We start from the raw sequence: 24,667 nt of genomic DNA, 5'->3' as shown, positions 1-24,667 counted from the left end.
ACCGCACATGTAGCATCCATAGAAAGTAGAGGCCTGGTGATCCAAATGAGACTCGTGGAAGGGGCGGGGTTGTGAGCTTGCTAAAATGCAGCTTTTTCATACTTCATCTCCAGAGGTTCTCATTTGGTGAGTTTCGGCTGGGTCTTCTAATCCGCGAATTTAAACAAGTTCTACAGATGATTTTGACGTGGGTCATCTCAGACCGCACTTTGAGAAACTCTAGATGATTGCTTCAGTTCCTGTCTACCTTCTTTGTGCAAATGAGTTTTGATTTTACAACCCCTGGGATTCCAGAGGTAGAGTGAATGCTCAAAAGGAAAAAAAAAAAAAAGTACACATTTAGGGACTTCCCTGGTGGTCCAGTGGGTAAGACTCCACGCTCCCAATGCAAGGGGGCCCGGGTTCAATCCCTGGTCAGGGAACTAGATCCCACATGCCGCAACTAAGAGTTCGCACGCCACAACAAAGATCCCGTGTGCCACAACTAAGACCCAGCACAGCCAGATAAAAAAAAAAAAGTACACATTTAAATATCCTAGAAAATAGATAATAACGATGTTTGTAGAAGCATTGTTTGTAGTCTTCCCAAACCGGAAAAATTGCAAATGTCCATCAGCAGTAGATGGATAAATTGTGGCATAGTCATATAATGGAATACTATAGTAATGGAAAAAACAAACTACAGCTACATCCAGCAACATGGATTAATCTCACAAGGTTGAGGGAAAGAAACAAGTTGAAAAAATATGCATTCAGTACGATTCAATTTATATGAAGTTCAAAAATGAGCAAAGCTAAATTATATCGATTAGGGCTCCATACACAGATGATAAAACCACAGTGAACCAGGGAAATAATTATCATAAAAGTCAGGATGGTTACTTCCTGAGGAGAAGAAGGGAGATTTGATTGGGAGGGAGAGACATGTGGCAGAACTTCTGTGACTGCTGTTTCTTGACCTGCATGATGATTACACGGTGTTCATTTTATAATTCTTCAAATTTTTCATATAACTTTTATGCATTCCTGTATGTATGCTGTATCTCACAACAAGGAAAAAAAATAAAACCTAAAAACATTTTTTCAGCTTCTCCCCCTCTTCCCCATAAACGTATCATACTTGATCCTTACAGGAGGGTTAAAGAGCAACCCGCAGTTGGTTTGTCTCCCTGGCTGGCGGCTCTCCATCGCGGGGGCAGGGACTTTGTGGTTTTCTGTCCCTCATAGCACCTTGCTTGTTGCTTTACCTCTTCTTCCTTTCCCTTTCAACCAACAAACATCTTCTGGCTGCCAACAATATATTACATGCTGGAGAAACCACGGTGAAATGGACATAATGGTCCTGCTCTCAAGGAGCTCACAGCTCAAGGGTCGAGACAACAGGATTTCACACTGTTGTCAGGTAAGCACAGGAGCTCTGGATAAAGGGATACTTTATACAATCTTGGGAGGGCAGGAAGCTTCCTGAGGCAAGTTGTCATCGTCATCATCATTAAAAATAATACACTTTAGGGCTTCCCTGGTGGCGCACTGGTTGAGAGTCTGCCTGCCGATGCAGGGGACACGGGTTCGTGCCCCGGTCCGGAAAGATCCCACATGCCGCGGAGCGGCTGGGCCCGTGAGCCATGGCCGCTGAGCCTGCACGTCCGGAGCCTGTGCTCCACAACGGGAGAGGCCACAACAGTGAGAGGCCCGCGTACCACAGAAAAAAAAAAAAAACTATGGTGAAAAATAATACACTTTACTACTAATGAAGCATAAGTGCTATTTTTTTTTCACTTTCACCCTTGCTTTACTTTCTCCCTTCCTTTTCTCCCCTCCCTCCTGCCCTCTCTTAATCCCGTCCATCCCTCCATCCCTGCTTTGCTCACTCCCTCACTCCCTACTGGGCTCCCTCCATCTATCACACCCTCCCTTTTCTGCTCCTCTCTCATTCCCTCTCCTCTCACTTGCTCCCTTCTTCCAACCCCTGCTCCATCCTCCCCTCCCCCCTAGCACAAGTGCTTTTAAACAAACAGGTAATTCTAACAATGATCTTAGGCAACAGGTATTGTTATCCCCATTTCACAGACGATGAAACTCAGGTCCTGAAAGATGAATTAAATTTCCCAAGGTCATACAGCTAAGCAAGTGTCAGACACCTGGTTCAAACCCAGGTCTCTGACTCCAAAGTCCTTGTACTTGTTGACTACATCCTTGTATATTACATCCACCAGTTCAAAATAGCTGGATGGTTGAACTTAGTGGGAGTAGCAAGGAGTGAAGCTGGAATAATAAAAAGAGGTTGACTATAAAGAGGCTAATAGACTATTATATAAGAATAAGGGGGAGTCGGGTAATGGTTTTTAAGGAATAGGTTGACATAATCAAACAGAAACATTTGTTTCCTCAGAGATTGGCTCTAGATAGGTATCTAGAAAGTATCCTCTAGATATCCAGTGATCCCACTCCTGGGCATATATTTGGAGAAAACTATAATTCGAAGAGATACATGCCCCCCAATGTTCACATCAGCATTATTTACAATAGTCAAGACATGGAAGCAACCTAAGTGTCCATTGACAGATGAATAGATAAAGAAGATGTGGTACATATATACAGTGGAATATTACTCAACCATTAAGAAGAGTGAAATAATTCCATTTGCAGCAACATGGATAGACCTAGAGATTATCATACTAAGTGAAGTAAGTCAGAAAGAGAAAGACAAATATCATATGATATCGCTTATACGTGGAATCTAAAAAAAATGATGCAAATGAACTTATTTACAAAACAGAAATAGACTCATAGACATAGAAAATAAATTTATGGCTACCAAAGGGGAAAGGCATGGGCGAGGGATAAATTAGGAGTTTGGGATTAAAATATACACACTACCTTATGTAAAGTAGATAACCAGGGACTTCACTGGTGGTCCAGTGGTTAAGAATCCATCTTGCAATGCAGGGAACCCCGGTTCAATCCCTGGTCGGGGAACTAAGATCCCACATGCCGTGGGGCAACTAAGTCCTCATGCTGCAACTACTGAGCCCGGGTGTCACAACTAGAGAGCCTGTGTGCCACAACTAGAGAGAAGTCCACGCACCGCAATGAAGAGCCCGTGTGCTGCAACAAAAGATCCTGTGTGCCGCAACTAAGACCCAAAGCAGCCAATAAATAAATAAATAAATATTTTTAAAAATTAAAAATATAAAATAGATAACCAACAAGGACCTACTGTATAGCACAGGGAACTATACTCAATATCTTGTAATAACCTATAATGGAAAAGAATCTAAAAAATGAATATAAATATATATGTATAACAATCACTTTGCTGTACACCTGAAACTAACACAACATCGTAAATCAACTATATTTCAATTTTAAAAAGTACCCTCATTTTCCCATTCCTTCCTCCCTTTCCTCACAGAAACAGGCTATTGTAGGAGTAGAAACACACTCTTGGAGCCCATTTTCTGACCCACTATCTGGACTTTATAGAAAGATATGGATTCTCTCTTGTAAAAGCTGGGCAACTTGGTTTCAGGAACAAGGGCTAATGAGCACAAGCATCTGATACTTTCTGACGTCTGAGACTGGGAGGCAGAAGGCTTTGCAGCGGGATCTTGTCAATCTTGTCAATCAGGCCAAGGCTGATGTTTGGGGGAAGCTGCAAGCTGGGCTGAAGGAGTGAGTCATGCCCGGAGCTTTAGCTGGGCCATCTCCCGCTTCTATTTCCATCCAAAACCTCCCTCTTCATTTTGCTTTGTGGCTTAAATCCAGGCCTTTATTTATTTAATTAAATAAAAGAAAGCTGCTCATTGTCATCCAGAGTCACGTGCTGTGGTGTGTGCCTCTGTGGAGCCCACAGACGTGAGGAGGTTTCAAGACAGAATCAAATAATCAAACTTCTCTAGATGGAAAAAGCAGCCTTTGACTTGGGTGAGTGGGAAATATATGAAGTTAATCTGATACCCTCATTAGGCCCAAGAAGCAGAATTCTGAGAACAAAAATTGAGAGGCAATGAGATAACATCTTTTTTCTTATAGAAGCTGTGTGTGTGTGGTGGGGGAGGTATAGACTGGATTTTTATGGAGCAAAAGAGAGCCCAACTGAACTGAGTGGGATCAAAGCCCTCTGTCTACTCTCCAGATTTCTCCTTCAGTTCTTCAGAGATGACCTGATCATTTCCTGAATCTCATCTAATTCCCACATGGGGAGTATTTTAAGAGAACAACAAGTGGCTTTTATATTTTCATATATAACTGTGGAACTCATAGGAAATGGAAAAGAACCAACTTCCTAAGTGCTTTCTAAGCTATAGGAACTATTCTCGGTGCTTACAACTTTAGCAAATTTAAATGAGCTCACAAGGTGCTAGTGTTTAGTCCTTGATGAACAGATAAGAATCCTGTGTAATTAGCATACTAATTGTACAGTGTGAAGAGAACTTCCTCAGCAATTGTGCAAACTCGAAAATAAGATGTCCTCCCACATACGGTAAGTTTTCACCCCGTAATCAATGTGATAATATTAATTTACAGCAACCCTCTTTTCCCATGGAGAGTAAAAGTAAGCTTCGTGATCTTTTCCCAAAGGATCTCCAATTCTGAATCAGCAGAGTCAGAATATATGAGGTTTTAATATATTTAATTTAATTGAAAACCAGGTGAGTGGATTTGCTTCTGACTTGAAGAATTTATCACTTTTGGTCTGAGACTTATAAAATCCTGCAGTAAGTGATACCCTGATCAATATACAAAAGATTTTTTTAAATAAAAAAACTAAAGGCAAGTGAACAGGAAATATGATTAAATTTCTGAGGTTTCACCTGATTTCTGGAAGGAAAAGTAGAGCAGTCAGAGATAGTATTTCTGCCCAGCCATCAGCAGAACAGATTGCAAATTAGGAAAGTAGTTACACCACCTTGGGAATTGCACGTTTTGTCTACTCCTTAGTTCTATGAATTTATGAACCGTAAAACAGTTGGCTGGGGCATATACCCTGAGAAAACCATAATTCAAAAAGAGTCATGTAGGGCTTCCCTGGTGGCACAGTGGTTGAGAGTTCGCCTGCCAATGCAGGGGACACGGGTTCGTGCCCTGGTCCGGGAGGATCCCACATGCCGCGGAGCGGCTGGGCCCGTGAGCCATGGCCGCTGAGCCTGCGCGTCCGGAGCCTGTGCTCCGCAACGGGAGAGGCCACAACATTGAGAGGCCCGCGTACCACAAAAAAAAAAAAAAAAAAAGTCATGTACCACAATGTTCATTGCAGCTCTATTTACAATAGCCAGGACATGGAAGCAACCTAAGTATCCATATTCAGATGAATGGATAAAGAAGATGTGGCACATATATACAATGGAATATTTCTTAGCCATAAAAAGAAATGAAATTGAGTTATTTGTAGTGAGATGGATGGACATAGAGACTGTCATACAAAGTGAAGTAAGTCAGAAAGAGAAAAACAAATACTGTATGCTAACACATATATATGGAATCTAAAAAAAGAAAAAAAGGTTCCGAAGAACCTAGGGGCAGGACAGGAATAAAGACGCAGACATAGAGAATGGACTTGAGGACACGGGGAGGGGGAAGTGTAAGCTGGGACGAAGTGAGAGAGTGGCATGGACATATATACTTTACCAAATATAAAATAGCTAGTGGGAAGCAGCTGCATAGCACAGGGAGATCAGCTCGGTACTTTGTGACCACCTAGAAGGGTGGGACAGGGAGGGTGGGAGGGAGACGCAAGAGGGAAGAGCTATGGGAACATATGTATATGTATAGCTGATTCACTTTGTTATAAAGCAGAAACTAACACACCATTGTGAAGCGATTATACTCTAATAAGGATGTTAAAAAAGAAAAAACAGTTGGCTGGTTCAAACACTGCCCAGATGGGGTGTTTTTCCTGAATTTTCCCACACTGTCAAAACATTGCTTGAGTTTCACTGGCGCCGTGGGGCTCCTGGGAAAAAACCAAGCTGCTATTGAGTGTTTTATGATGATTGTGTGGGTGTTGGCCACCTTTTTCCTCTTCTAACCCTGTCCTCTGTTCAACCAGACAGAGCCTTACATCACAGGGATCCCTCACAGCCAGAGGAGAGCGTGGTGCCCAGCCACGGCCAAGCCCTTCACATGCAGCACTTGTGCACGTCTCTGGACAATCATTAGATGTGCTTTTCCAAAGTCGGGGTCATGGAAAAGGCTGCCCCTGGGGAGTTGTCCATTTCAGAGATCTGGTCAGGCCACACATTCCTCCTCACTCTCAAGGCCTTAGAAAGAAGGAGGACTACGTACACCTTTACTTTAGAGAGCTTTAAGGACAAGCTTTAGCAAAAATACAAGGATGATTCATAATCTGCACATTAATGATGGTTCTATACACAGGACTTCCCAAAGTACCAGCAGTTTGTCCATTTAAAGTGTTACCTGCTGCTCCCTTTCCTTCTTTCTCTTCCTCTCAATTCTGTCTGTAGTTTAAATTTGACTAACAGATCTTCTCACAGACATGAAAAAACAAAAAAAACAAAAAACTGTCCTTTCTTAAAGTGACTTTTCTAAAACAGATCTGATCAGCCATGTCCCTGCTTGAAATTAGTGGTTCCCTTCATTACTTGCAGTACTTAGTTCAAACTTTCTAGAAGAGGCTAGAACTATCCAGGATACAGTAAACACTAGCCACAGGTGGCTACTGAACACTTGAAATGTGGCTAGTATAAATGAGGAATTAAGTTTTTGATATTCTATAATTAAAGTGAATCTAACTTTTAAAGCTAATATTTGACTCAATTATTGGAACATTAAAAAATATATTTGAACAAGTTGGGTATGTGAAATCTACCTTTTCAACTGGAAATTTTATGACATACAAATACCATTGTAGTATTTCTGATGAAAATTTAGAGTCTGAATTGAGATATGCTTAAATACCAGATTTTGAAGACATAGATTGAAAAAAGAATATAAAACCATCACATTAATGATTTTTTATATTGATTACATGTTAAAATGATAACATTTAGGCTATATTAGGTTAAAAATTAATCTCACTTGTTTCTTTTTACATTTTTTTGGTTAATGCGACTGCTAGGAAATTGTAAATTACCTATTTGGCCCAGATTATATCCCTGTTGGACAATGCTAATCTAGAATATTTATTGTATGAAGGAGGAATGAAGCCTCTACTTTGCTTTTTAGTCAAGTCTTCCCCCGACTTTAATCCATCTGTGCACACTACGTCCTGTGCTAGCACTACTGGTCTCCTTCTCATGTCAGAGCCTTGGTCTGCTCCCTTCCATCTGGCTCGAACTTCTGCTCATCCTTTAGGACCCAGCTCAAATGTCTGCTTCTTTCTGAAGCTGTTACCTACCTTTCCAGACCCAAGCTTTTTTGCTCCCAAGGACCTGGAGCATTCTGTAAATCCTATTACTATTGATATATTTACAACCTTGCTGTGGGTGCAGAGTTTCATCTGTCTCTTTTCCTCTCTGAATACCCAGCACTAACCACCCAGCATTTGGACGTTGGAGATGCCCCATAAATGTCTTCGTACTATATGAAGGACCTTAGATGGAACAGCACCAGTTCTCTGCTGGTGGAATCCGTGGCAGTGACTACCGCAGAGGTTCTGAGTTAGGGTGGACCCCAGTGAAAGGACTGCCCTGAGCTGGATAAAAGCAAAACCTAAACCCGCCGTATGATGAGAGCAACCACAGAGGAAGACAATCAGGAATGTGTACAGAAGAGAACAAAAGTCTGGCGTTCTCTTCTGCCTGCTGTCCTGGGAGGAGACAAGGCTGCAGTGAGCACAGCTCAGTTCAACAGGACCACAGGGGTGCAAAGAATACTGTATCAACCCAAAAGCTCTTTGCGGGAATCTAGTGAAGCCCTGACAATCAGGAATGGAGCGGGGTGGAGAGAAGAGTATTTCAAACAGACTCATAAGGAATGGGTTTCTTAAGTCTCTCAGAGACAGATGGAAGATTTATGCCTCATTTATCAAGCGGGAGGATAGAACCTCAGGACTCCTCTAGATCACTCTCTCCTTCATGTACCTTCCTTTCTCCTGGGCCAGCGGGCAGGAGGGAGAGTTTTCTCCAAATCCAGGTTGCTAGTAGCACTCAACCAGGGCAGGTCCAGATTGAATTAAGGAAAGCTTCAGACTCAGAACTGAGAAGTAAACTCAGCTGAGGTGGGGCATTGATCAAAGAGGCCAGGCATCCAGGGAATCCCAAAGTTTTTCTACATGTTGAAGAACTCTTCTCAGGGCAACAAGGAGAGAAAGGGAAGTGAAAATTAATGGGTTAAAAAAACCCTCTACTTAGGCTCTGAATAGACATTTTTCCAAAAAAGACATACAGTTGGCCAACAGACACATGAAAAGATGCTCAATGTCACTGATCATCAGGGAAATGTAAATCAAAATCACAGTGAGATATCGCCTCACACCTGTCAGAATGGCTATCATCAAAAAGACCACAAATAACAAGTGTTGACGACGGTGTGGAGAAAAGGGAACCCTTGTGCACTGTTGGTGGGAATGTAAATCACTGCACACACTGTGGAAAACAATATGGATGTTCCTCAAAAAATTAAAAACAGAACTACCTCGTGATCCAATAATTCCACTTCTGGGTATTTACCCGAAGAAAACAAAAACACTAATTTGAAAACATATATGCATCATTATTCACGATAGCCAAGATATGGAAGCAACCTTAATGTCCACCAGTAGATGAATGGATAAAGAAGATGTGGTGCATAAACAATGGAATACTACTCAGCCATAAAAAGAATGAACTCTTGCCATCTGTGACAACATATATGGATCTAGAGGATATTATGCTAAGTGAAATAAGTCAAGACAGAGAAAGACAAATACCGCATGATCTCATTTATATGTGGAATCTAAGAAACAAAACAAACAAACAAAACAAAATAAAAACAGACTCATAGGGGCTTCCCTGGTGGCGCAGTTGTTGGGAGTCTGCCTGCTAATGCAGGGGATGCGGGTTCGAGCCCTGGTCTGGGAGGATCCCACATGCCGCGGAGCAACTAAGCCCGTGAGCCACAACTACTGAGCCTGCGTGTCTGGAGCCTGTGCTCCGCAACAGGAGAGGCCGCGAGTGAGAGGCCCGCGCACCACGATGAAGAGTGGCCCCCGCTTGCCACACCTAGAGAAAGCCCTCGCACAGAAACGAAGACCCAACACAACAAAAATAAATTAATTAATTAATAAACTCCTACCCCCAACATCTTCTTTAAAAAAAAAAAAAAAAAAAAACAAAAACAGACTCATAGACACAGAGAGAAAATGGGTGGTTGTCAGAAGGGAGGGGAAGGGAGGTTCGGGAGGTTGGCCCAAATTGGTGAAGGAGATTAAGAGGTACACACTTCCAGTTATAAAATAGATAAGTCATGGAGATGTGATATACAGCCTAAGGAATATGGTCAACAATACTGTAGTAACTTGGTAAGGGAACAGATGGTTACTAGATTCATTATGGTGACCATTTTGTAATGTATTTGAATTTCAAATTACTATCTTGTACACCTGAAACTAATGTTATATTGTGGCTACTAGAAAATTTAAAATTACACATATGGCTCACATTTAATTTCCATTGGATGGCACTGGGGTAGAAGGAAGAGAGTTATGTGTTCTTGAGAAAAACAAGGAACAGTGGTACATAAAAAATACAGCAAACGTTCTTGAGTTAAAAAAAAACTGTCATGCCATTGAAAATCACTGAAAAGCAGATCTATATCTGTACTCCAGTTTTAAATTACACGGAAAAACATTAAAATTTTTTCTTTAAAGATACTAGTTGAAAAAAGTTTACTTCCAGATTTGTTTTTGCCTTTCTTCCAGCACACTAAATGCTTCAAAACAATGGGGCAATGTTTACTGACTTGCCATAGAGAAATATTGTGACCTAAATTTTATATACAGTGAAACGGTTATTTGTGTAACAAACCACCATAGTGACATTCTCAGGTATTCGTAGAGAGATTGAACTAAAAATTAGGTCAAGAGTTATTTTAGCCAATTGAAAGAAGAATTTGAGTACAGAGAATTCAAGGTATAAAAGTAATCTGAGTTTTTCCTTGCCTTGTGCTAGACTCCTATCTTAGGAATGCACTTGGCTAAGGGCTATCAAGTGGATTTTGCATCCAAGGGGTAAAATTTGATTCGATGCTGCCTTCTGCTTCCACTCCTTTCATGGAAGTTGCAGCAACTACATTTCTCATTCTTTATCCCTCAGTTCACAGGAAGTCTCCTGCCAGGTTGGATGACTACCCAGAACAATAAATGGGTACAGCTGTATTTTGGGACTTACTAAAAATGGCTAAGCTATTTATGAAGTTGGGACACTGCAGCAGAAGAACTGTTGAACGAATAAGTTATTTTCTCCTTTACAATAGCCAAGTTGCCAAGGAACTGGATTTTCTGCATCTGTTGAATGCATGTTTAATGAGTCATTGGCCTCTCTTTTTTTTTTTTTTTTTTTTTGCGGTATGCGGGCCTCTCACTGTTGTGGCCTCCCCCGTTGCGGAGCACAGGCTCCGGACGCGCAGGCTCCGGACGCACAGGCTCAGCGGCCATGGCTCACGGGCCCAGCCGCTCCGCGGCATATGGGATCCTCCCAGACCGGGGCACGAACCCGTATCCCCTGCATCGGCAGGCGGACTCTCAACCACTTGCGCCACCAGGGAGGCCCGGCCTCTCTTTTTATGTGTTAAATTGATTAAGACTAATAAATAACCCAGGGATGGATATCATCTGTTACCAGGACCACTTCCTCTATGGCCTGGGGGTATTTCTGGGCTTATGATGCCATGAGCAAAAAGTACATTAAAAAATCAAGAGGGCCTCCCTGGTGGCGCAGTGGTTAAGAATCCACCTGCCAATGCAAGGGACACGGATTCGAGCCCTGGTTCAGGAAGATCCCACATGCCGTGGAGCAACTAAGCCTGTGCACCACAACTACTGAGCCTATGCTCTAGAGCCCATGAACCACAACTATGAGTCCGTGTGCCACAACTACTGAAGCCCACACACCTAGAGCCCATGCTCTGCAACAAGAGAAGCCACTGCCATGAGCAGCCTGCGCACTGCAACGAAGAGTAGCCCCTGCTCACCGCAACTAAGGAAAGCCACGCACAGCTTGCACAGCAACGAAGAAACAAAGCAGCCAAAAATAAATAAATAAAATAAATAAATTTATTTTAAAAAATGAAGAAGCACAAATGTAAGAAAATATACCAAAATGTTCATTAATGATTATATTTTGGTCGAAGAATTCTGGATAATTTTTATCTCTATGCTCTTAAATTTTCTAGTTTCTTTTTTAAAAGTAGTTGTTACTTTTATCCTTAGCAAAAGGAGAGGTTTTAAATATCAATTTATACACTTCTGTACATGCCACTTGAGGAAGCTATTTCTGGAATTTCTCCCAGTTCACAAGATCTTCTTTTCTGGAAATTCCTTGTTCTCCCCTCAGTTTTTAGGGAAGAGTCCCAGGCAACCATGCAACCATGTTTTTATTAGTCAGGTCTTCATTCAAATGCTACCTCCTTAGAGACTTTCCAAACACCTGTCTAAAGTCCCCACCCCTAACAAGTCACTCTGTTTTGTCTTATTCATAGATCTAATCCTATTAGCAATTATTTTATTTTCTTGTCTACTGCTCTTCTCTTTTCAGTGAGGGACTTTGTCTTGTTTATTGCTGTGTCTCCACACGTGCTATGCACTCAATAAAACAGCCACAACAAGTGAAAAAAGCCCCACGTGACCCCACCTGCCTGGCCATAGCTGATAGGACCAGGGACTGGAGCAAAACAAGGCCAATCAGAATATTTCTCTCTGGAATTTGGAGCTGTTGTGGTAACATGAACATGGAAGCTGCACGTTTGCCATATTCTAGCTTCTGGGTCAGAGAAAGAGAAAAATCAAGATGAGAGAGAGAAGGAGGGAAAGACAGGTGTGAAGAGCCTAAGGAAGCCTGGTCCCACGGGCTTCCTGGACCTGCTGCGTTTCAGCCTCAGTTCACATAACCTTACAAGTAAGCTCTGTGTTTCAGGTCAGGCCAGCTAGGGTTGGTGCCTCTTACCTACAACCTCATAAATATACCTGTGGTCACCATCATGCTTTTAAAATTCATAGCCAAAATATTTGAAGGAAATAATCCAGAATGTTTGCCTCTGAGTGATGGGACTACCTAGTTTTCTATATTTTCTAAAACAAGTATGTGTTACTTTTATGATTACAAATATATGTTTTTTGTTTTTTGTTTTTTTTCCCTGAGAAGCATGGAGTGAGAGACCTAGGGTATTCCAGGAGATCCCATCCTGTCCATCCATTTTATTCTGCTGAGAGGTTTAGCTGTGAAATGACTCACCAAGTTCCCGAAGCTCATTCACACCACTGTGGCTTGGGTTTTCTTATACCCAGGCCAGTATTCTCTCTACCAGGCAACCTCTGGACAATTACTGTGCTGTTCACTTCAAAATGCTACATTTCAATTATTTCTTCAATAATAAATTCTCTCCCTCAAGGTGAAAAAAGCTTTCTCTTACAGGTCAACTCTAGTGAGTTGTGTGTGACTACCTGTATTGCTGTGTTGAGAAAGTTTCTGAGGCAGCGTCCAGACTGGGTAGGAAGGTAGTACCACAGCTGACTAATGATGTCTGCCCTGAGTGCAAGGAGGAATGGAGTGACATGGAAGAAAGTTCTAATTCTTTCTTAGATGCAGCGCAAAGCTGGTGTTGTGAGAGAGGAAAACGGAAGGTCAGGGGATCCATTTGGATCACATATGCTTCTATCCCTTGGTTTATGTTACAAGAAGCTCTAACTTTATTGTATGATGATGGCATAACAAAGACAAAGAATAAGGCAGTGGCTATATAAGCTCTGCTTTGGGAATAAAGACACAGACCTACTAGAGAATGGACTTGAGGATATGGGGAGGGGGAAGGGTAAGTTGTGACAAAGCAAGAGAGTGGCATGGACATATATACACTACCAAACGTAAGGTAGATAGCTAATGGGAAGCAGCCGCATAGCACAGGGAGATCAGCTCAGTGCTTTGTGACCGACTGGAGGGGTGGGAAAGGGAGGGTGGGAGGGAGGGAGACACAAGACGGAAGGGATATGGGAACAGATGTATATGTATAACTGATTCACTGTTATAAAGCAGAAACTAATACACCATTGTGAAGCAATTATACTCCAATAAAGTTGCAAAAACAAAACAAAACAAAAAAACTGATAGACCAAGAAAAAAAAAAGTTCTGCTTTGCTTTTTTATTACTTTTGTTTGAAATTTCATTGCACTTTTCCAGCTAGTTGGTGGCCAAAAGGGCTGATTATCATTAGGCAGTAAAGGTGTCAGGGGATGGATCGACCGTAAACATAACTGGGCAACACTGAGGTCTGAGGGAAGTGCTTTTGGAGGGTCCTCTGTTTCTGGGCTGGACCACTGGGCAGCTCTAATTCCTAAAGAAATCTCACTGAGCTACTGATTCATCTCACTTGCATCTTGAAGTGCATTCACCACCCCCATCTAGTTTAAGAAAACTCCTTAAATGATCCAGGAGCCCACCTGGAGAGTGAGCAGCCCCGCCTTGGGCTCAATAACCAACGAGACAGGGAATGGGTACTAAGAATCCAAAGAGCATTGCGGGAACAAGACACAGGCCGTCACTTCAAATCAGGAGGCAATTAAGCTGATGCTCGGAGACCAGGAAAGAGCCCAGAAGGCCAGAGAACGCAAAGGGACAGAGACTTTCACCTCCAATGGAAACCAAGCCGGGTTGCTCTCTCGCTTCTCCTCCAGTCCCCCTCTGTGGCCCGAGCTGCTGGCCAGCCCCATGGGGCACCTGCAAAACATTGTCACCTCCCTGGGCCCCTGGGCTAGCACTAGGCCGCCCTGTGCTGTCTCTACTCCAGGTGGGGGAGGAAGGCTGTTCACCTCTGCAGCTGCATGGGTGAGGACAGTCCCGGGGCAGAGGCAGGGACAAAGCAGCTTCTTCAGAGAGGCCCTCTGGGAGTCCTGAGGGCTGGAGCCCACGCTGTTCTGGAGTCAGGGCTGGAGTGGTTTTAAATATTTGCCAAGTGGATCATACATGTTACCTCACCACAGACCCAACAGCCAGCATCTCCAAAATCCGGGGCGGGGACCTGCAGAGATGAGCCGCGTGGGACTGGAAACTCCCTTTCCCGTTAACTTAGATATTAAATTTCTAAGGAGGATTCCAGAAATCAGCTTTATCTGAGAACTCGCTTAGCCCCGCATGCACGTGCCAATCACTTGTGAGTGTGTAGAATTTAGGTTGGAATAATACAGGAGAGAGGTAAAAGGGCTTTTCTGACTCTGAATTTCTTAGGGACTTTTCTCACCTCTGCAAATCTTGAAAGTGGAAGGTCATTTCCATGTGTGTTCTAGGCGGCACGAAGGGTGGAAATCACCAATCCTGGAAAGGCCTCTGCCACCTGAATTCTTACAACCCTGCTCTTACATAGTGCACTTTTTGTTTGCTTGTTTCTAATGATCTAGGTCTTTGTTTTTATGTAGCCACTGGAGGTTACATGATGTACAGCAAATAGGATTCGTCTTGCTCATCAAGTCCTAGCAATCGGAAGGAGATGCCTGGCCCGCTGTGCTATCAACCTCACGAGGCCACGTCTGGGTCTTGAGGAAAGCGCCACGATGCCGTAGCAGTGTCTGCTGTGGGTGCAGAAGGCGGGGATGATAGCTCTCATGTCACATACATGACATCTCTGAGTTAAATCATGGAGCACCTTTCAGATTCGACACAGGGCTAAGTTCATAGGAGTCTGGAAAATGGACCATTTACAGGCTCAGAAGATAAGAATTCATTATCAGTGGTTTCCCCCAAGGAATGGATCATGTAGCTGTCTCCGAGACAAGTTTGTTATTGATTGACTGATGTCTCCTTGTAACCTCCTGGGAAAAGCAGATAGTAGCCGTTCACTCTCTCTCCTCTGCGTTGGGTCCTCAGGGTTTTGGTTCCTGGATACGCCCCAGCCTCCCAGTGGTCTCTTGGCCTGACCTGCTTGGGACCCATTCTCCAAAAGGCTGATGGAGGGAGCTTTCTAAATGGAAACCCTGACTATGTCTGTCCCCTTTGGTAGTTCCCGTCATCATCCTCAGGATAATTATGGGCTCCTATGATAGGTTCATCTTGATCTGGTCCTTGCTTGCCTCTCCACCTCCACCCCTTGTCCCTCATTTCCTGGCCACTATAGGTCACAGCCAAGCTCCTTCTGTGTGAGGAGCTCTGCTCCCCGTACGGCACCCGCACCTCGGGCTCAGCTTAGTTCTCCTCTGGTGACCTTCTTCAGTGCCTTCTGTCTCCCCTCAGACCAGGTTAAAGGGCCCTTGGAACTCACTCTGTGCTCGCTTTGACCCTATATGGTGATCCCAGATGTGTCTCTCTCCCCTACTAAACCCAAGGCTCTAGCAGGCAAGAACCGCATCTTATCACCTGCATCCAAACCACCAGGGCAGTGGATGGTCCATAGGAGGTGCTTGATACATAGTTATTAAATGAGTGAATGAATGGGGATTGGGTAGTTTTCCCAAATTCGTGAACTTGACAGGGACTCAGCATGGATTAGCTCTCGTGATGACTGAGTTGACACCACCCATTTCCTCACTGTTTCATCTCATCTGCTCTCCTGGCCCCATATGCTGCTTTGCCCAATAACACTAGTCATTGCAAGAAACTGAGGCAGGGGCTTCCCTGGTGGCACAGTGGTTGAGAGTCTGCCTGCCGATGCAGGGGACACGGGTTCGTGCCCCGGTCTGGGAGGATCCCACATGCCACGGAGCGGCTTGGCCCATGAGCCATGGCCATTGAGCCTGCGCGTCCGGAGCCTGTGCTCCACAACGGGAGAGGCCACAACAGTGAGAGGCCCACATACCGCAAAAAAAAAAAAAAAAAAAAAAAAAAGAAACTGAGGCAGCCAAGGGCCAATTATGAACTAGGCAAAAATCTAGAAATGCAAAGTTGTTGAATTTTAGATCTAGACGAGACCTTCTGGATCCTCCTATGCAGCTGAGGTCTGGGAGGCAGAACTTATGCCTCACCCATGCCTCCCTCCCTTCCTCCCTTCCTCCCTCCCTTCCTCCCCCCATCCTCCCTCCCTTCCTCCCTCCTCCCTCCCTCCCTCTCCCCTCCCTCTCCCCTCCCCCTCCCCTCCCCCTCCCCTCCCCCTCCCTCCCCCTCCCTCCCTCCCCCCTCCCTTCCTCCTTCCTTCTCTCCCTCTTTCTTGGAAATAGGACCGGTTTCCAGCAACCATAATGGCATCTATAAACATTGTATGGTCAGCTTTTCATGGTCCATATGACATACAAAAGTGAAGAGAGGGCTTCCCTGGTGGCGCAGTGGTTGAGAGTCCGCCTGACAATGCAGGGGACACAGGTTCGTGCCCCGGTCTGGGAAGATCCCACATGCCGCGGAGCGGCTAGGCCCGTGAGCCATGGCCACTGAGCCTGCACGTCCGGAGCCTGTGCTCCACAACGGGAGAGGCCACAACAGTGAGAGGGCCGCGTACCACAAAAAAAAAAAAAAAAAAAAAAAAAGTGAAGAGAGTAAGGGACTCATATTTTGGCCCAAATTGTGCAGCTATATGCAGTTCTAATTCCAAGATCCCTTAACCGAAATTTCCTATTTTTTCTCTTTTTTGAAAAAAAAATGGGTGGCTGGTTCATTTTGGGGGGCTGTGAGGTGACTCACCTTACGTAGCTGTGTTTTCGTCTCATAGTAGGCGACCATGGGGATGGAGGCCCGGTAGTAGGTCTCAAGGCGCTTGGTGATAGCGGTTCTGTCGTCCTCGCGCGGGCTGCCCCCACTCCTCTGGAGAAGGCGGTTGGTCATGGTGTCTGCCGAGCAGTCCATACAGATCACCAAGCGAGGGTCTCCAATCTGGGCATGGGGAGGGGGCACAACATGCTCAGAAATTCCACTCAGCGAGGTTCTGGAAAGACCTGGGATCCCTAGTTTTTACTTCTGCTTCCTCTCAGGGTCCCAGACCTACATTGTGGCAGAGTTGGGACAGGATATCACGGCTCCTTATTTCCACGTCAGCAGCTCTCCACAGGCTGCCTCAGAGCTGTCTCTTGGCCTCAGCTTTTAGGTCACCTCCTGTAATGCAGGGATTGTATAGAATGCTACCCAATGCAGTCACAATCTGTCCTCCACACTAAGGGGAGGGGAGGTGTGTGTGTGTGTGTGTGTGTGTGTGTGTGTGTGGTGTTTCCTGCTGGGAGCCCTGCCTGACCTACTGAGACAAGCTAATCACCTTCTTTGTCCACCACTGTATCTTACATGAGCCACCAGGAGCACAATGTGGCTGTGGCTGTACTACGTGGTGCTCAGTAGAGCATAATGGTTGAGCACACAAAGGTTCGAGTCAGGCTGCTGAGGGTCAAATCCTGGTGTGGTGACTTGTCTCCAAGATGGTCTTCATTGATTCATTACCTCCATGTACTTTAAGCTCTTCCCCCCATTGAGACATAGAGCCCATTCCTCTACCTCCTTGAATCTGAGCTGAACTGTAACTGACCAACAGAACATGGTGGAAATGATGCCACATGCTTTTATTTTTAAACTTTTATTTATTTATTTATTTATTTTTAACACCTTTATTGGAGTATAATTGCTTTACAATGGTGTGTTAGTTTCTGCTGTATAACGAGTGAATCAGCTATACATATACATATATCCCCATATCCCCTCCCTCTTGTGTCTCCCTCCCACCCTCCCTATCCCACCCGCTAGGTGGTCACAAAGCACCAAGCTGATCTCCCTGTGCTATGTGGCTGCTTCCCACTAGCTATCTATTTTATATTTGGTAGTATATATAAGTCCATGCCACTCTCTCACTTTGTCCCAGCTTACACTTCCCCCTCCCCGTGTCCTCGAGTCCATTCTCTAGTAGGTCTGCATCTTTATTCCCATCTTGCCCCTAGGTTCTTCACGACCATTTTTTTTTTTTTTTTTTTAGATTCCAAATATATGTGTTAGCATATGGTATTTGTTTTTCTCTTTCTGACTTACTTCACTCTGTATGACAGTCTCTAGGTCCATCCACCTCACTACAAATAACTCAATTTCGTTTCTTTTTATGGCTGAGTAATATTCCATTGTATATATGTGCCACATCTTCTTTATCCATTCATCTGTCTATGGATACTTAGGTTGCTTCCATGTCCTGGCTATTGTAAAGCCACATGCTTTTAGAAGCAAGATCATAAGAAGTTTTGCAGTTCCTGCCTGGTCAACTGCCATCTAAGATGTCCAATGACTCTGACTGCTAGGCTGGGAAGAGCCCAAGCTAGCCATACAGAGAGGCCATGTGGACAGAGATGCCTGACCAGACCTTGGCTGTTGTAGACATCCCAGCCCCTGCTCCAGACATGTCTACTCAGCCTTATCAACTATCTGACTGCAGCTGAATAAAGGACCTCAAGTGAGAACCAGCCAGCTGAGCCCATCAACACCCAAAACCCTATGAGAGAAAATAACAAATTGTTTCTTTAAGTTACCTGATTTCATCATTAACTAAAGGTGTCACTCAACTTCTCTGCACCCCCATCTTTCTCATTTGTTCAATGAGGATGATCACAGAATTGCTGTGAGGGTTAAATACAATTAAATAAGGTAATGTAAGTAGATTGCTTGGCATATGGAAACACTTGGTAAGTATCAGTCACTATGTTATGTCCCGTACTAGGCTATGATCTCTTTGTGTGTAGGCGTTAGGAATGCTCAGCTCCTGATCCCAAGTCTTGTATATAGTAGGTAACAAAGAAATGTTTTCATGAATGAGTGATAGTGTATGATCGGTAGTGTGTCTCTCCCTATCTCCCCATCCTTCCCTTAAAGTGTTCTTTTGCTTCTGATGTCTGTCTCTGGAGGATACCAACCTTGCCTTCACTACCAATCTCAACCCTGGATCAAAAGAAATTGTTGCTCTCTTCTGATCTTGCAATGTAAACGAAAGTTTACCGCCCCACTATGGAAAGCGCCTGGGAGGGATGGGAACAAAGTCAGGGTAGGGGAGGACTTTAAGACAACACGCAGAGCCGTTAAGTTGTCAGTAAGTGCTGTTCAATGATTTATCTACCCCCTCTGAAGGATGTACTTTAAGAAACAGAGTGGAAAAATTCTCCAAAATCTAGAAGAGTGAAATAAACCTCTGGAACATGTCATCTAACTCTCTGTCTTTATTCATTGGAAGAAAAAAAAAGAGCATTTGAGCAGTAAGAAAGCTGGGTGAAAGTTTAGAAGACAATGACCCTTATCCACCAGCAGAGGGCGAGCTTGGGAGGCAGCCTAGGGCTCAGTTACAGAGTTTGGCTCCTGGAGCAGTTTCCGGCCGGGGTTGTGTTTGGAGACTAGGTGATTTTTCTTACTGTGGCGGTTTTCAGGCCAGTTGTGAGGACACAGACGACACTTCAGGGACTCATTCAGGTACAAACAGAGATAATGTGTGTCTGAGCAGGAGATGGCAATAAATGAACTGAAATAAGTGCAGGACAGAGAGGGAGCTTCCACCTTGATTCTCAAAGTGTGGGCTGTGAACCAGGAGCACAGGCTTCATTTGGGAGCTTGTTAGAAATGCAGATGCTCAGGCACCATCCTCGACCTGCTGACTCTGGATTTTAAGAAGATCCCCAGGTGATTCTTCACAAAATAATACCTTGAGAAGCTGCTCTCGTGCCAAGATTGGGGTTTGACCTAACCTATTTCTCCTGGAGTCAGCACTCCCTTCCTACATAAAAAACTGTCGAGCAGCCATTCCATTTGGAAGTGGCCTGTACCACTGATTCTTTTTTTTTTTAATTAATAGATTTTAAGTTTTAGGTTTACGGGAAAATTGAGCAGATAGTACAGAAAATTACCATATAATTCCCCTCCCCTGGTTTCCCCTATGATGTCTTTAGGGTGGTACATTTGTTACAATTAATGAAACAATACTGAAGCATTAACTGAAGTCCATAGTTGACATTAAAGTTCATCCTTTGTGTTGTACATTCTATGGGTTGACAGTTGGATCATGTCATGGTCCACCATTATAGCATAATATGTAATACTTTCACCCCTCTGAAAATCTCCTGTGCTCTTCCTATCCATTCCTCCCTCTCTCTCCTCTCTAACCTTGGCAACTACTGATCTTTTTTTTTTTTACTGTTTCTGTAGAATTGCCTTTCCCAGAATATCATAGTGTTGAACTCATCCAGTGTGTAGCCTTTTCAGGCTGGCTTCTTTCACTTAGCAATATGCATTTAAGTTTCTTCCATGTCCTTTCATGGCTTCAGAGCTCATTTCTTCCACTGATGCTTTTAACACCTAAAAGTTTTTGAAATGTTTGAGTGAAATACCATTCAATCATTTTTCAAAACGCTTTGATATATTTCTTTAGAAAGTCCCTTGTAGTAGCTCTGCCTTTTTTCCCTGGACCATGGTTAGCCTCTAACACAGCGTTCCCCAACTTTTTTGGCACCAGGGATGCTTTCGTGGAAGACAATTTTTCCACAGACACATGGGGTGGAGGGGGTGGGTGGTTCAGGTGGTAATACCAGCGATGGAGAGCCACGGGGGGTGATGGGGAGCCATGGGGGGCAATGGGGAGCGGCAGATGAAGCTTCGCTCGCTCACCCGCCACTCACCTCCTGCCGTGGCCCGGTTTCTAAGAGGTTGAGGACCCGTACCAGTCTGCGTCCTGGGGGCTGGGGACCCCTGCTCTAACATCCTGTGGAGGGGAGAACAGAGAACCCTGTCCTTGTCTGGATGAGTCACAGAGACTTGGTGACAACTCCATGTCCCCAGCACTCCCCTGCTGGCTCCCTGGAATTCTGCCACTGCAGTGCTGGGCTCTTCATGGCCTTTGGGTATTCAGGGGACCCTTATTAGAGCACAAGTGCCCTTGGGAGGGCATTGAGATATGTAAGAACATTTCAGCAGCGGGCGCACTGTGCCATCGCCCTAACCCCTGTGGGGAGGAAATGGAGGCCCACAGAGGTTAACTTGCCCCCAATCACTGAGGACTAGTTAGGGACAGTCCTGAGCCAGCTGCATGTAACTTCAAAGCCTGGTGACTTCACCTTAGTGGAAGGTGCCAGAGCCTTCAGAATGGGACTCTGGCCAGATGCCTGGTGGGCCAAGTGGAGCCAGGAGAGGAGGGTGGGGTAGTAGGAAAAGAAGTGGACGGTGTCAGAGGCCATTTAGTTTTCTTTTGCGGAAACTTGCTTTCGCTGCCTCTGGGGATCTAGTTGGGATCCGCACTCACTCCAGATGAGAGCAGCCCACCAGGATGAGGGTGTCAGCTGACTTGTGATGATGGCTTTGCCTCGAGAATTCCAGCAGGTAGAGCAGGAGGAGGCGTTTTCCCTGCTCTCCTCTGCACCCCACTTTAGTTTTCTTCTGATTAAGTCAGGACACGGGTTAGGCCATATTACCAGCGTGCAGGGTCCTGCCATTCAGGAACTTTCGAAGGTTCAGAGTACCAGCTTTCTTGTTCTCTCTGGGTGCCTCAGTTGCCTCATTTTAAATGAGGATGACAAGAGTCTCTGCCTCATAGGACGGCTGCCGAGGATTAAATGAGTTAATACATGGCCCATTTCAAGCACTGCATAAATGTGAGCTACTGTTATTTAATGTGGGCCTGGCAAGATTCATTTTCATCCCTTTGCACTTCGTAAAAGCCCCTGTTGGTCAGATTTGAATTTAGAAAGAGTCAGAGGCCCCACCCGTGCTTTTAGCCTAAGTCGTACGCTCCAGCGCATCTACCAGCCTCACTGCACTGGGAGGTAAGGCCCGGCTAACAACAGAGCCACAGGCCTATTTCCCATTTGTTCTCACTCCTGAGCTTTATCCCCTTGGGGAACCTCAGTAGAGGAGGGGTGATGGGGTCATTCCAGCATTGCTGAACACACAACCCTGATAATAATACCACCCCATCGCCGCCTTAACATCTGCCCTGGTGCTGCCATTACATAGCTCAAAAGTTCTGCACTGGGGCTTCCCTGGTGGCGCAGTGGTTGAGAGTCCGCCTGCCGATGCAGGGGACTTGGGTTCGTGCCCTGGTCCGGGAAGATCCCACATGCCGCAGAGTGGCTGGGCCCGTGAGCCATGGCCGCTGAGCCTGCGCGTCCGGAGCCTGTGCTCCGCAACGGGAGAGGCCACAACAGTGAGAGTCCTGCATACCGCAAAAAAAAAAAAAAAAAAAAAAAAAAAAAAAAAAAGTTCTGCTATGAACCGCAAGTTGGAAAAAGAGAGTGGAAAATCTCAAGTGGAAAATCCCAAGGTGGTCCCAAGGCTTGCCACAATTCCAAGCCACTAGGACACACCAACTAGAAAGTTCTTTGGCCAGACTCATAACCTTTTTTTTTGTTTGTTTTTTGCTAAGAGTTCATTCCAAAGATTAGAATGCACTTATAAACAGAATTACTGATTCTATAGATGAACAGTGTTATGAGACAGTTCAGAGCAATCAGGCAGAGGGATACACTGTCATTATCCACACATCCAGGAAACTCATCTGCATAGTCAGGCTAAGGGCCGAATTTCAGCTAAGAGGCTTCTGGGAGGAAAAGGCAAGAGCAAACCCGTGCATTTCACTTCTGTTAACATGTGTTTAGCTTGGCTGCTGAAATGTTGGGTTAACACAGGAAAGCGTTTCCATTTCACACCAGGGAGTCAGGCTAAGCACACAACCTCCTTGAGATAAGAATAATCTATAAGGTGGGAATAATAATACCTACTGAATAGGATTGTAAAGATTAATACAATTAATACAATCCTGAATAGGACTGTAAAGATTAATACAATGACATGGGTAAAGCATCTAGTTCAGTGCCGGGCACATTTTAAGTGCTCAAAAAATAACAGCTATTATTCAGATAGTTATGTATCCTGTATGATTTTAACTGAATGAAGATAGGTAGAACCAAGACCGGAAGACAAGACATCAGAGTGTTCTCTGGGTGGTTAGTTAGTCTTTGCTTTACATTTTCCTGTACTGTTTCATATCTATATAATTCCTACTTCTATAATCAGAAAAAATATACATAATTTTGAAAAAAAAACTGTAACAATGTATTGAACATCATATGCAGGCTTATACATATATAAGGCACATTTCAAGGATTTCAGCCAATCCTCCCAACAAGCACTGAGGTAGCAATTTTTCCTTTTTTTAACTGAAATATAGTTGACACACAATATTATGTTCCTTTCAGCTGTACTACATAATGCTTTAACACTCGCATACATTATGAAATGATCACCATGATGAGTCTAGTTACCATCTGTCCTCATACAAAGTTATTACAATATTACTGACCATATTCCCTATGCTGTATGTTATATCCGTGACTTATTTATTATACAACTGGAGGTTTGTACATCTCAATCCTCTCCACTTATTTTGCCCACTCTTCACCCCCTCCCTTCTGGCAACCACCTGTTTGTTCTCTGTATCTATGAGTCTGTTTTTGTTTTTGTTTGTTTGTTTGGTTTTTTAGATTCCACATATAAGTAGATCATGAGATATTTGTCTTTCTCTGTCTGACTCATTTCACTTAGCAAAATATCCTCTAAATCCATCTATGGTGTTGCAAATGACAAGATTTCTTTTCTTTCTTTTTTTTTTTTTTAATGGCTGGAGGTAGCTATTTTCCACCTATATTTTATAGAAGAGGAAATTGAACTATGTAGAGTCAAATGACTTGTCTTGGACTTATAAACCCAGGCTCTAAATACAGGCCTGTGCCATGAAGTGACTATAACCAGGGGTTCGCAAATGGGGTGGGAGCTGGGGATGGTGGTTAGAAACCCCAGCTCCTCCTTCATATTCCTTCTCTCTCTCTCTCTCTCTCTCTCTCTCTCTCTCTCTCTCTCACACACACACACACACACACACACGCACACACACAGTGACAACCTTCCCTTCCTTAGCATACTATGTTGGATACTGAAGGCACAGATCATTAATTCTATGGGGGGAAAAGCAGGCTTGGGAACAGAAGATAGGGTGGTAATAGAGAAAGCACATACAGACTTACCCCTAAGCTATGGACATGAGTTTGTACTTGGTCTTAATGGTGTCGTGTATGGTAGCCAAGCAGATCCTCAAAGGACCTGCCTTTCAGAGCAATCAGCTATAGTATGCAAAAACATCAGCCTAACTAACTGAACTGGATTTTTTTCAGCCACAGATGGTCCCAAGCATCAGACACATCAGTCTCTGTGATACAGAAGGGCTGGTGAGGCGTCTATGGGCTGGAAAACCATCCATAGGCCTGAATGGGCTTCAAATAGAGTCGCAGGCCTGACAGATACACAAAAAACACTCACTGTGCTCTCAGCCAGGCTTATTACTCTGAATCTCTGGGGAAAATCATACATCTCTATTTGTCTTTGCCAAATTTCAAATGAAATGCTTGCCTGTAATTTGGACGGGGCTGTACAAATGATTGGGTCCCTTCAGGGCATAAATGAATCAACAGTGGCTCATTCCGTGTTTGTAGCATCTTTGTTGTTCTGGTCAGGTTTAAAGCAGTGCTTGTTTTGGAGGGCTGGATGTGTTCTCCTGCATACAAGCCAAATTGATATTAGAATCTTCTAAATTGCTGTACCCAGG

At 44.2% G+C, this 24,667-nt stretch overlaps 1 protein-coding gene across 1 annotated transcript in view; it reads right to left on the bottom strand.

Annotated features, from left to right (window-relative positions):
- Positions 1-24,667, bottom strand: part of AK5 (adenylate kinase 5) — a 253,833-nt gene that overhangs the window by 1,591 nt on the left and 227,575 nt on the right. The window contains exon 13 of the mRNA XM_060084682.1: positions 16,756-16,944. Coding sequence (XP_059940665.1) covers positions 16,756-16,944 — 189 coding nt within the window. The remainder of the gene's footprint in view (positions 1-16,755; positions 16,945-24,667) is intronic.

This window comes from Mesoplodon densirostris, chromosome 2 (assembly GCF_025265405.1).
Source record: "Mesoplodon densirostris isolate mMesDen1 chromosome 2, mMesDen1 primary haplotype, whole genome shotgun sequence".
NCBI lineage: Eukaryota > Metazoa > Chordata > Mammalia > Artiodactyla > Ziphiidae > Mesoplodon > Mesoplodon densirostris.
The sequence above is the reverse complement of the archived record's forward strand: the minus strand, read 5'-3'. Positions and strand labels throughout refer to the sequence as shown.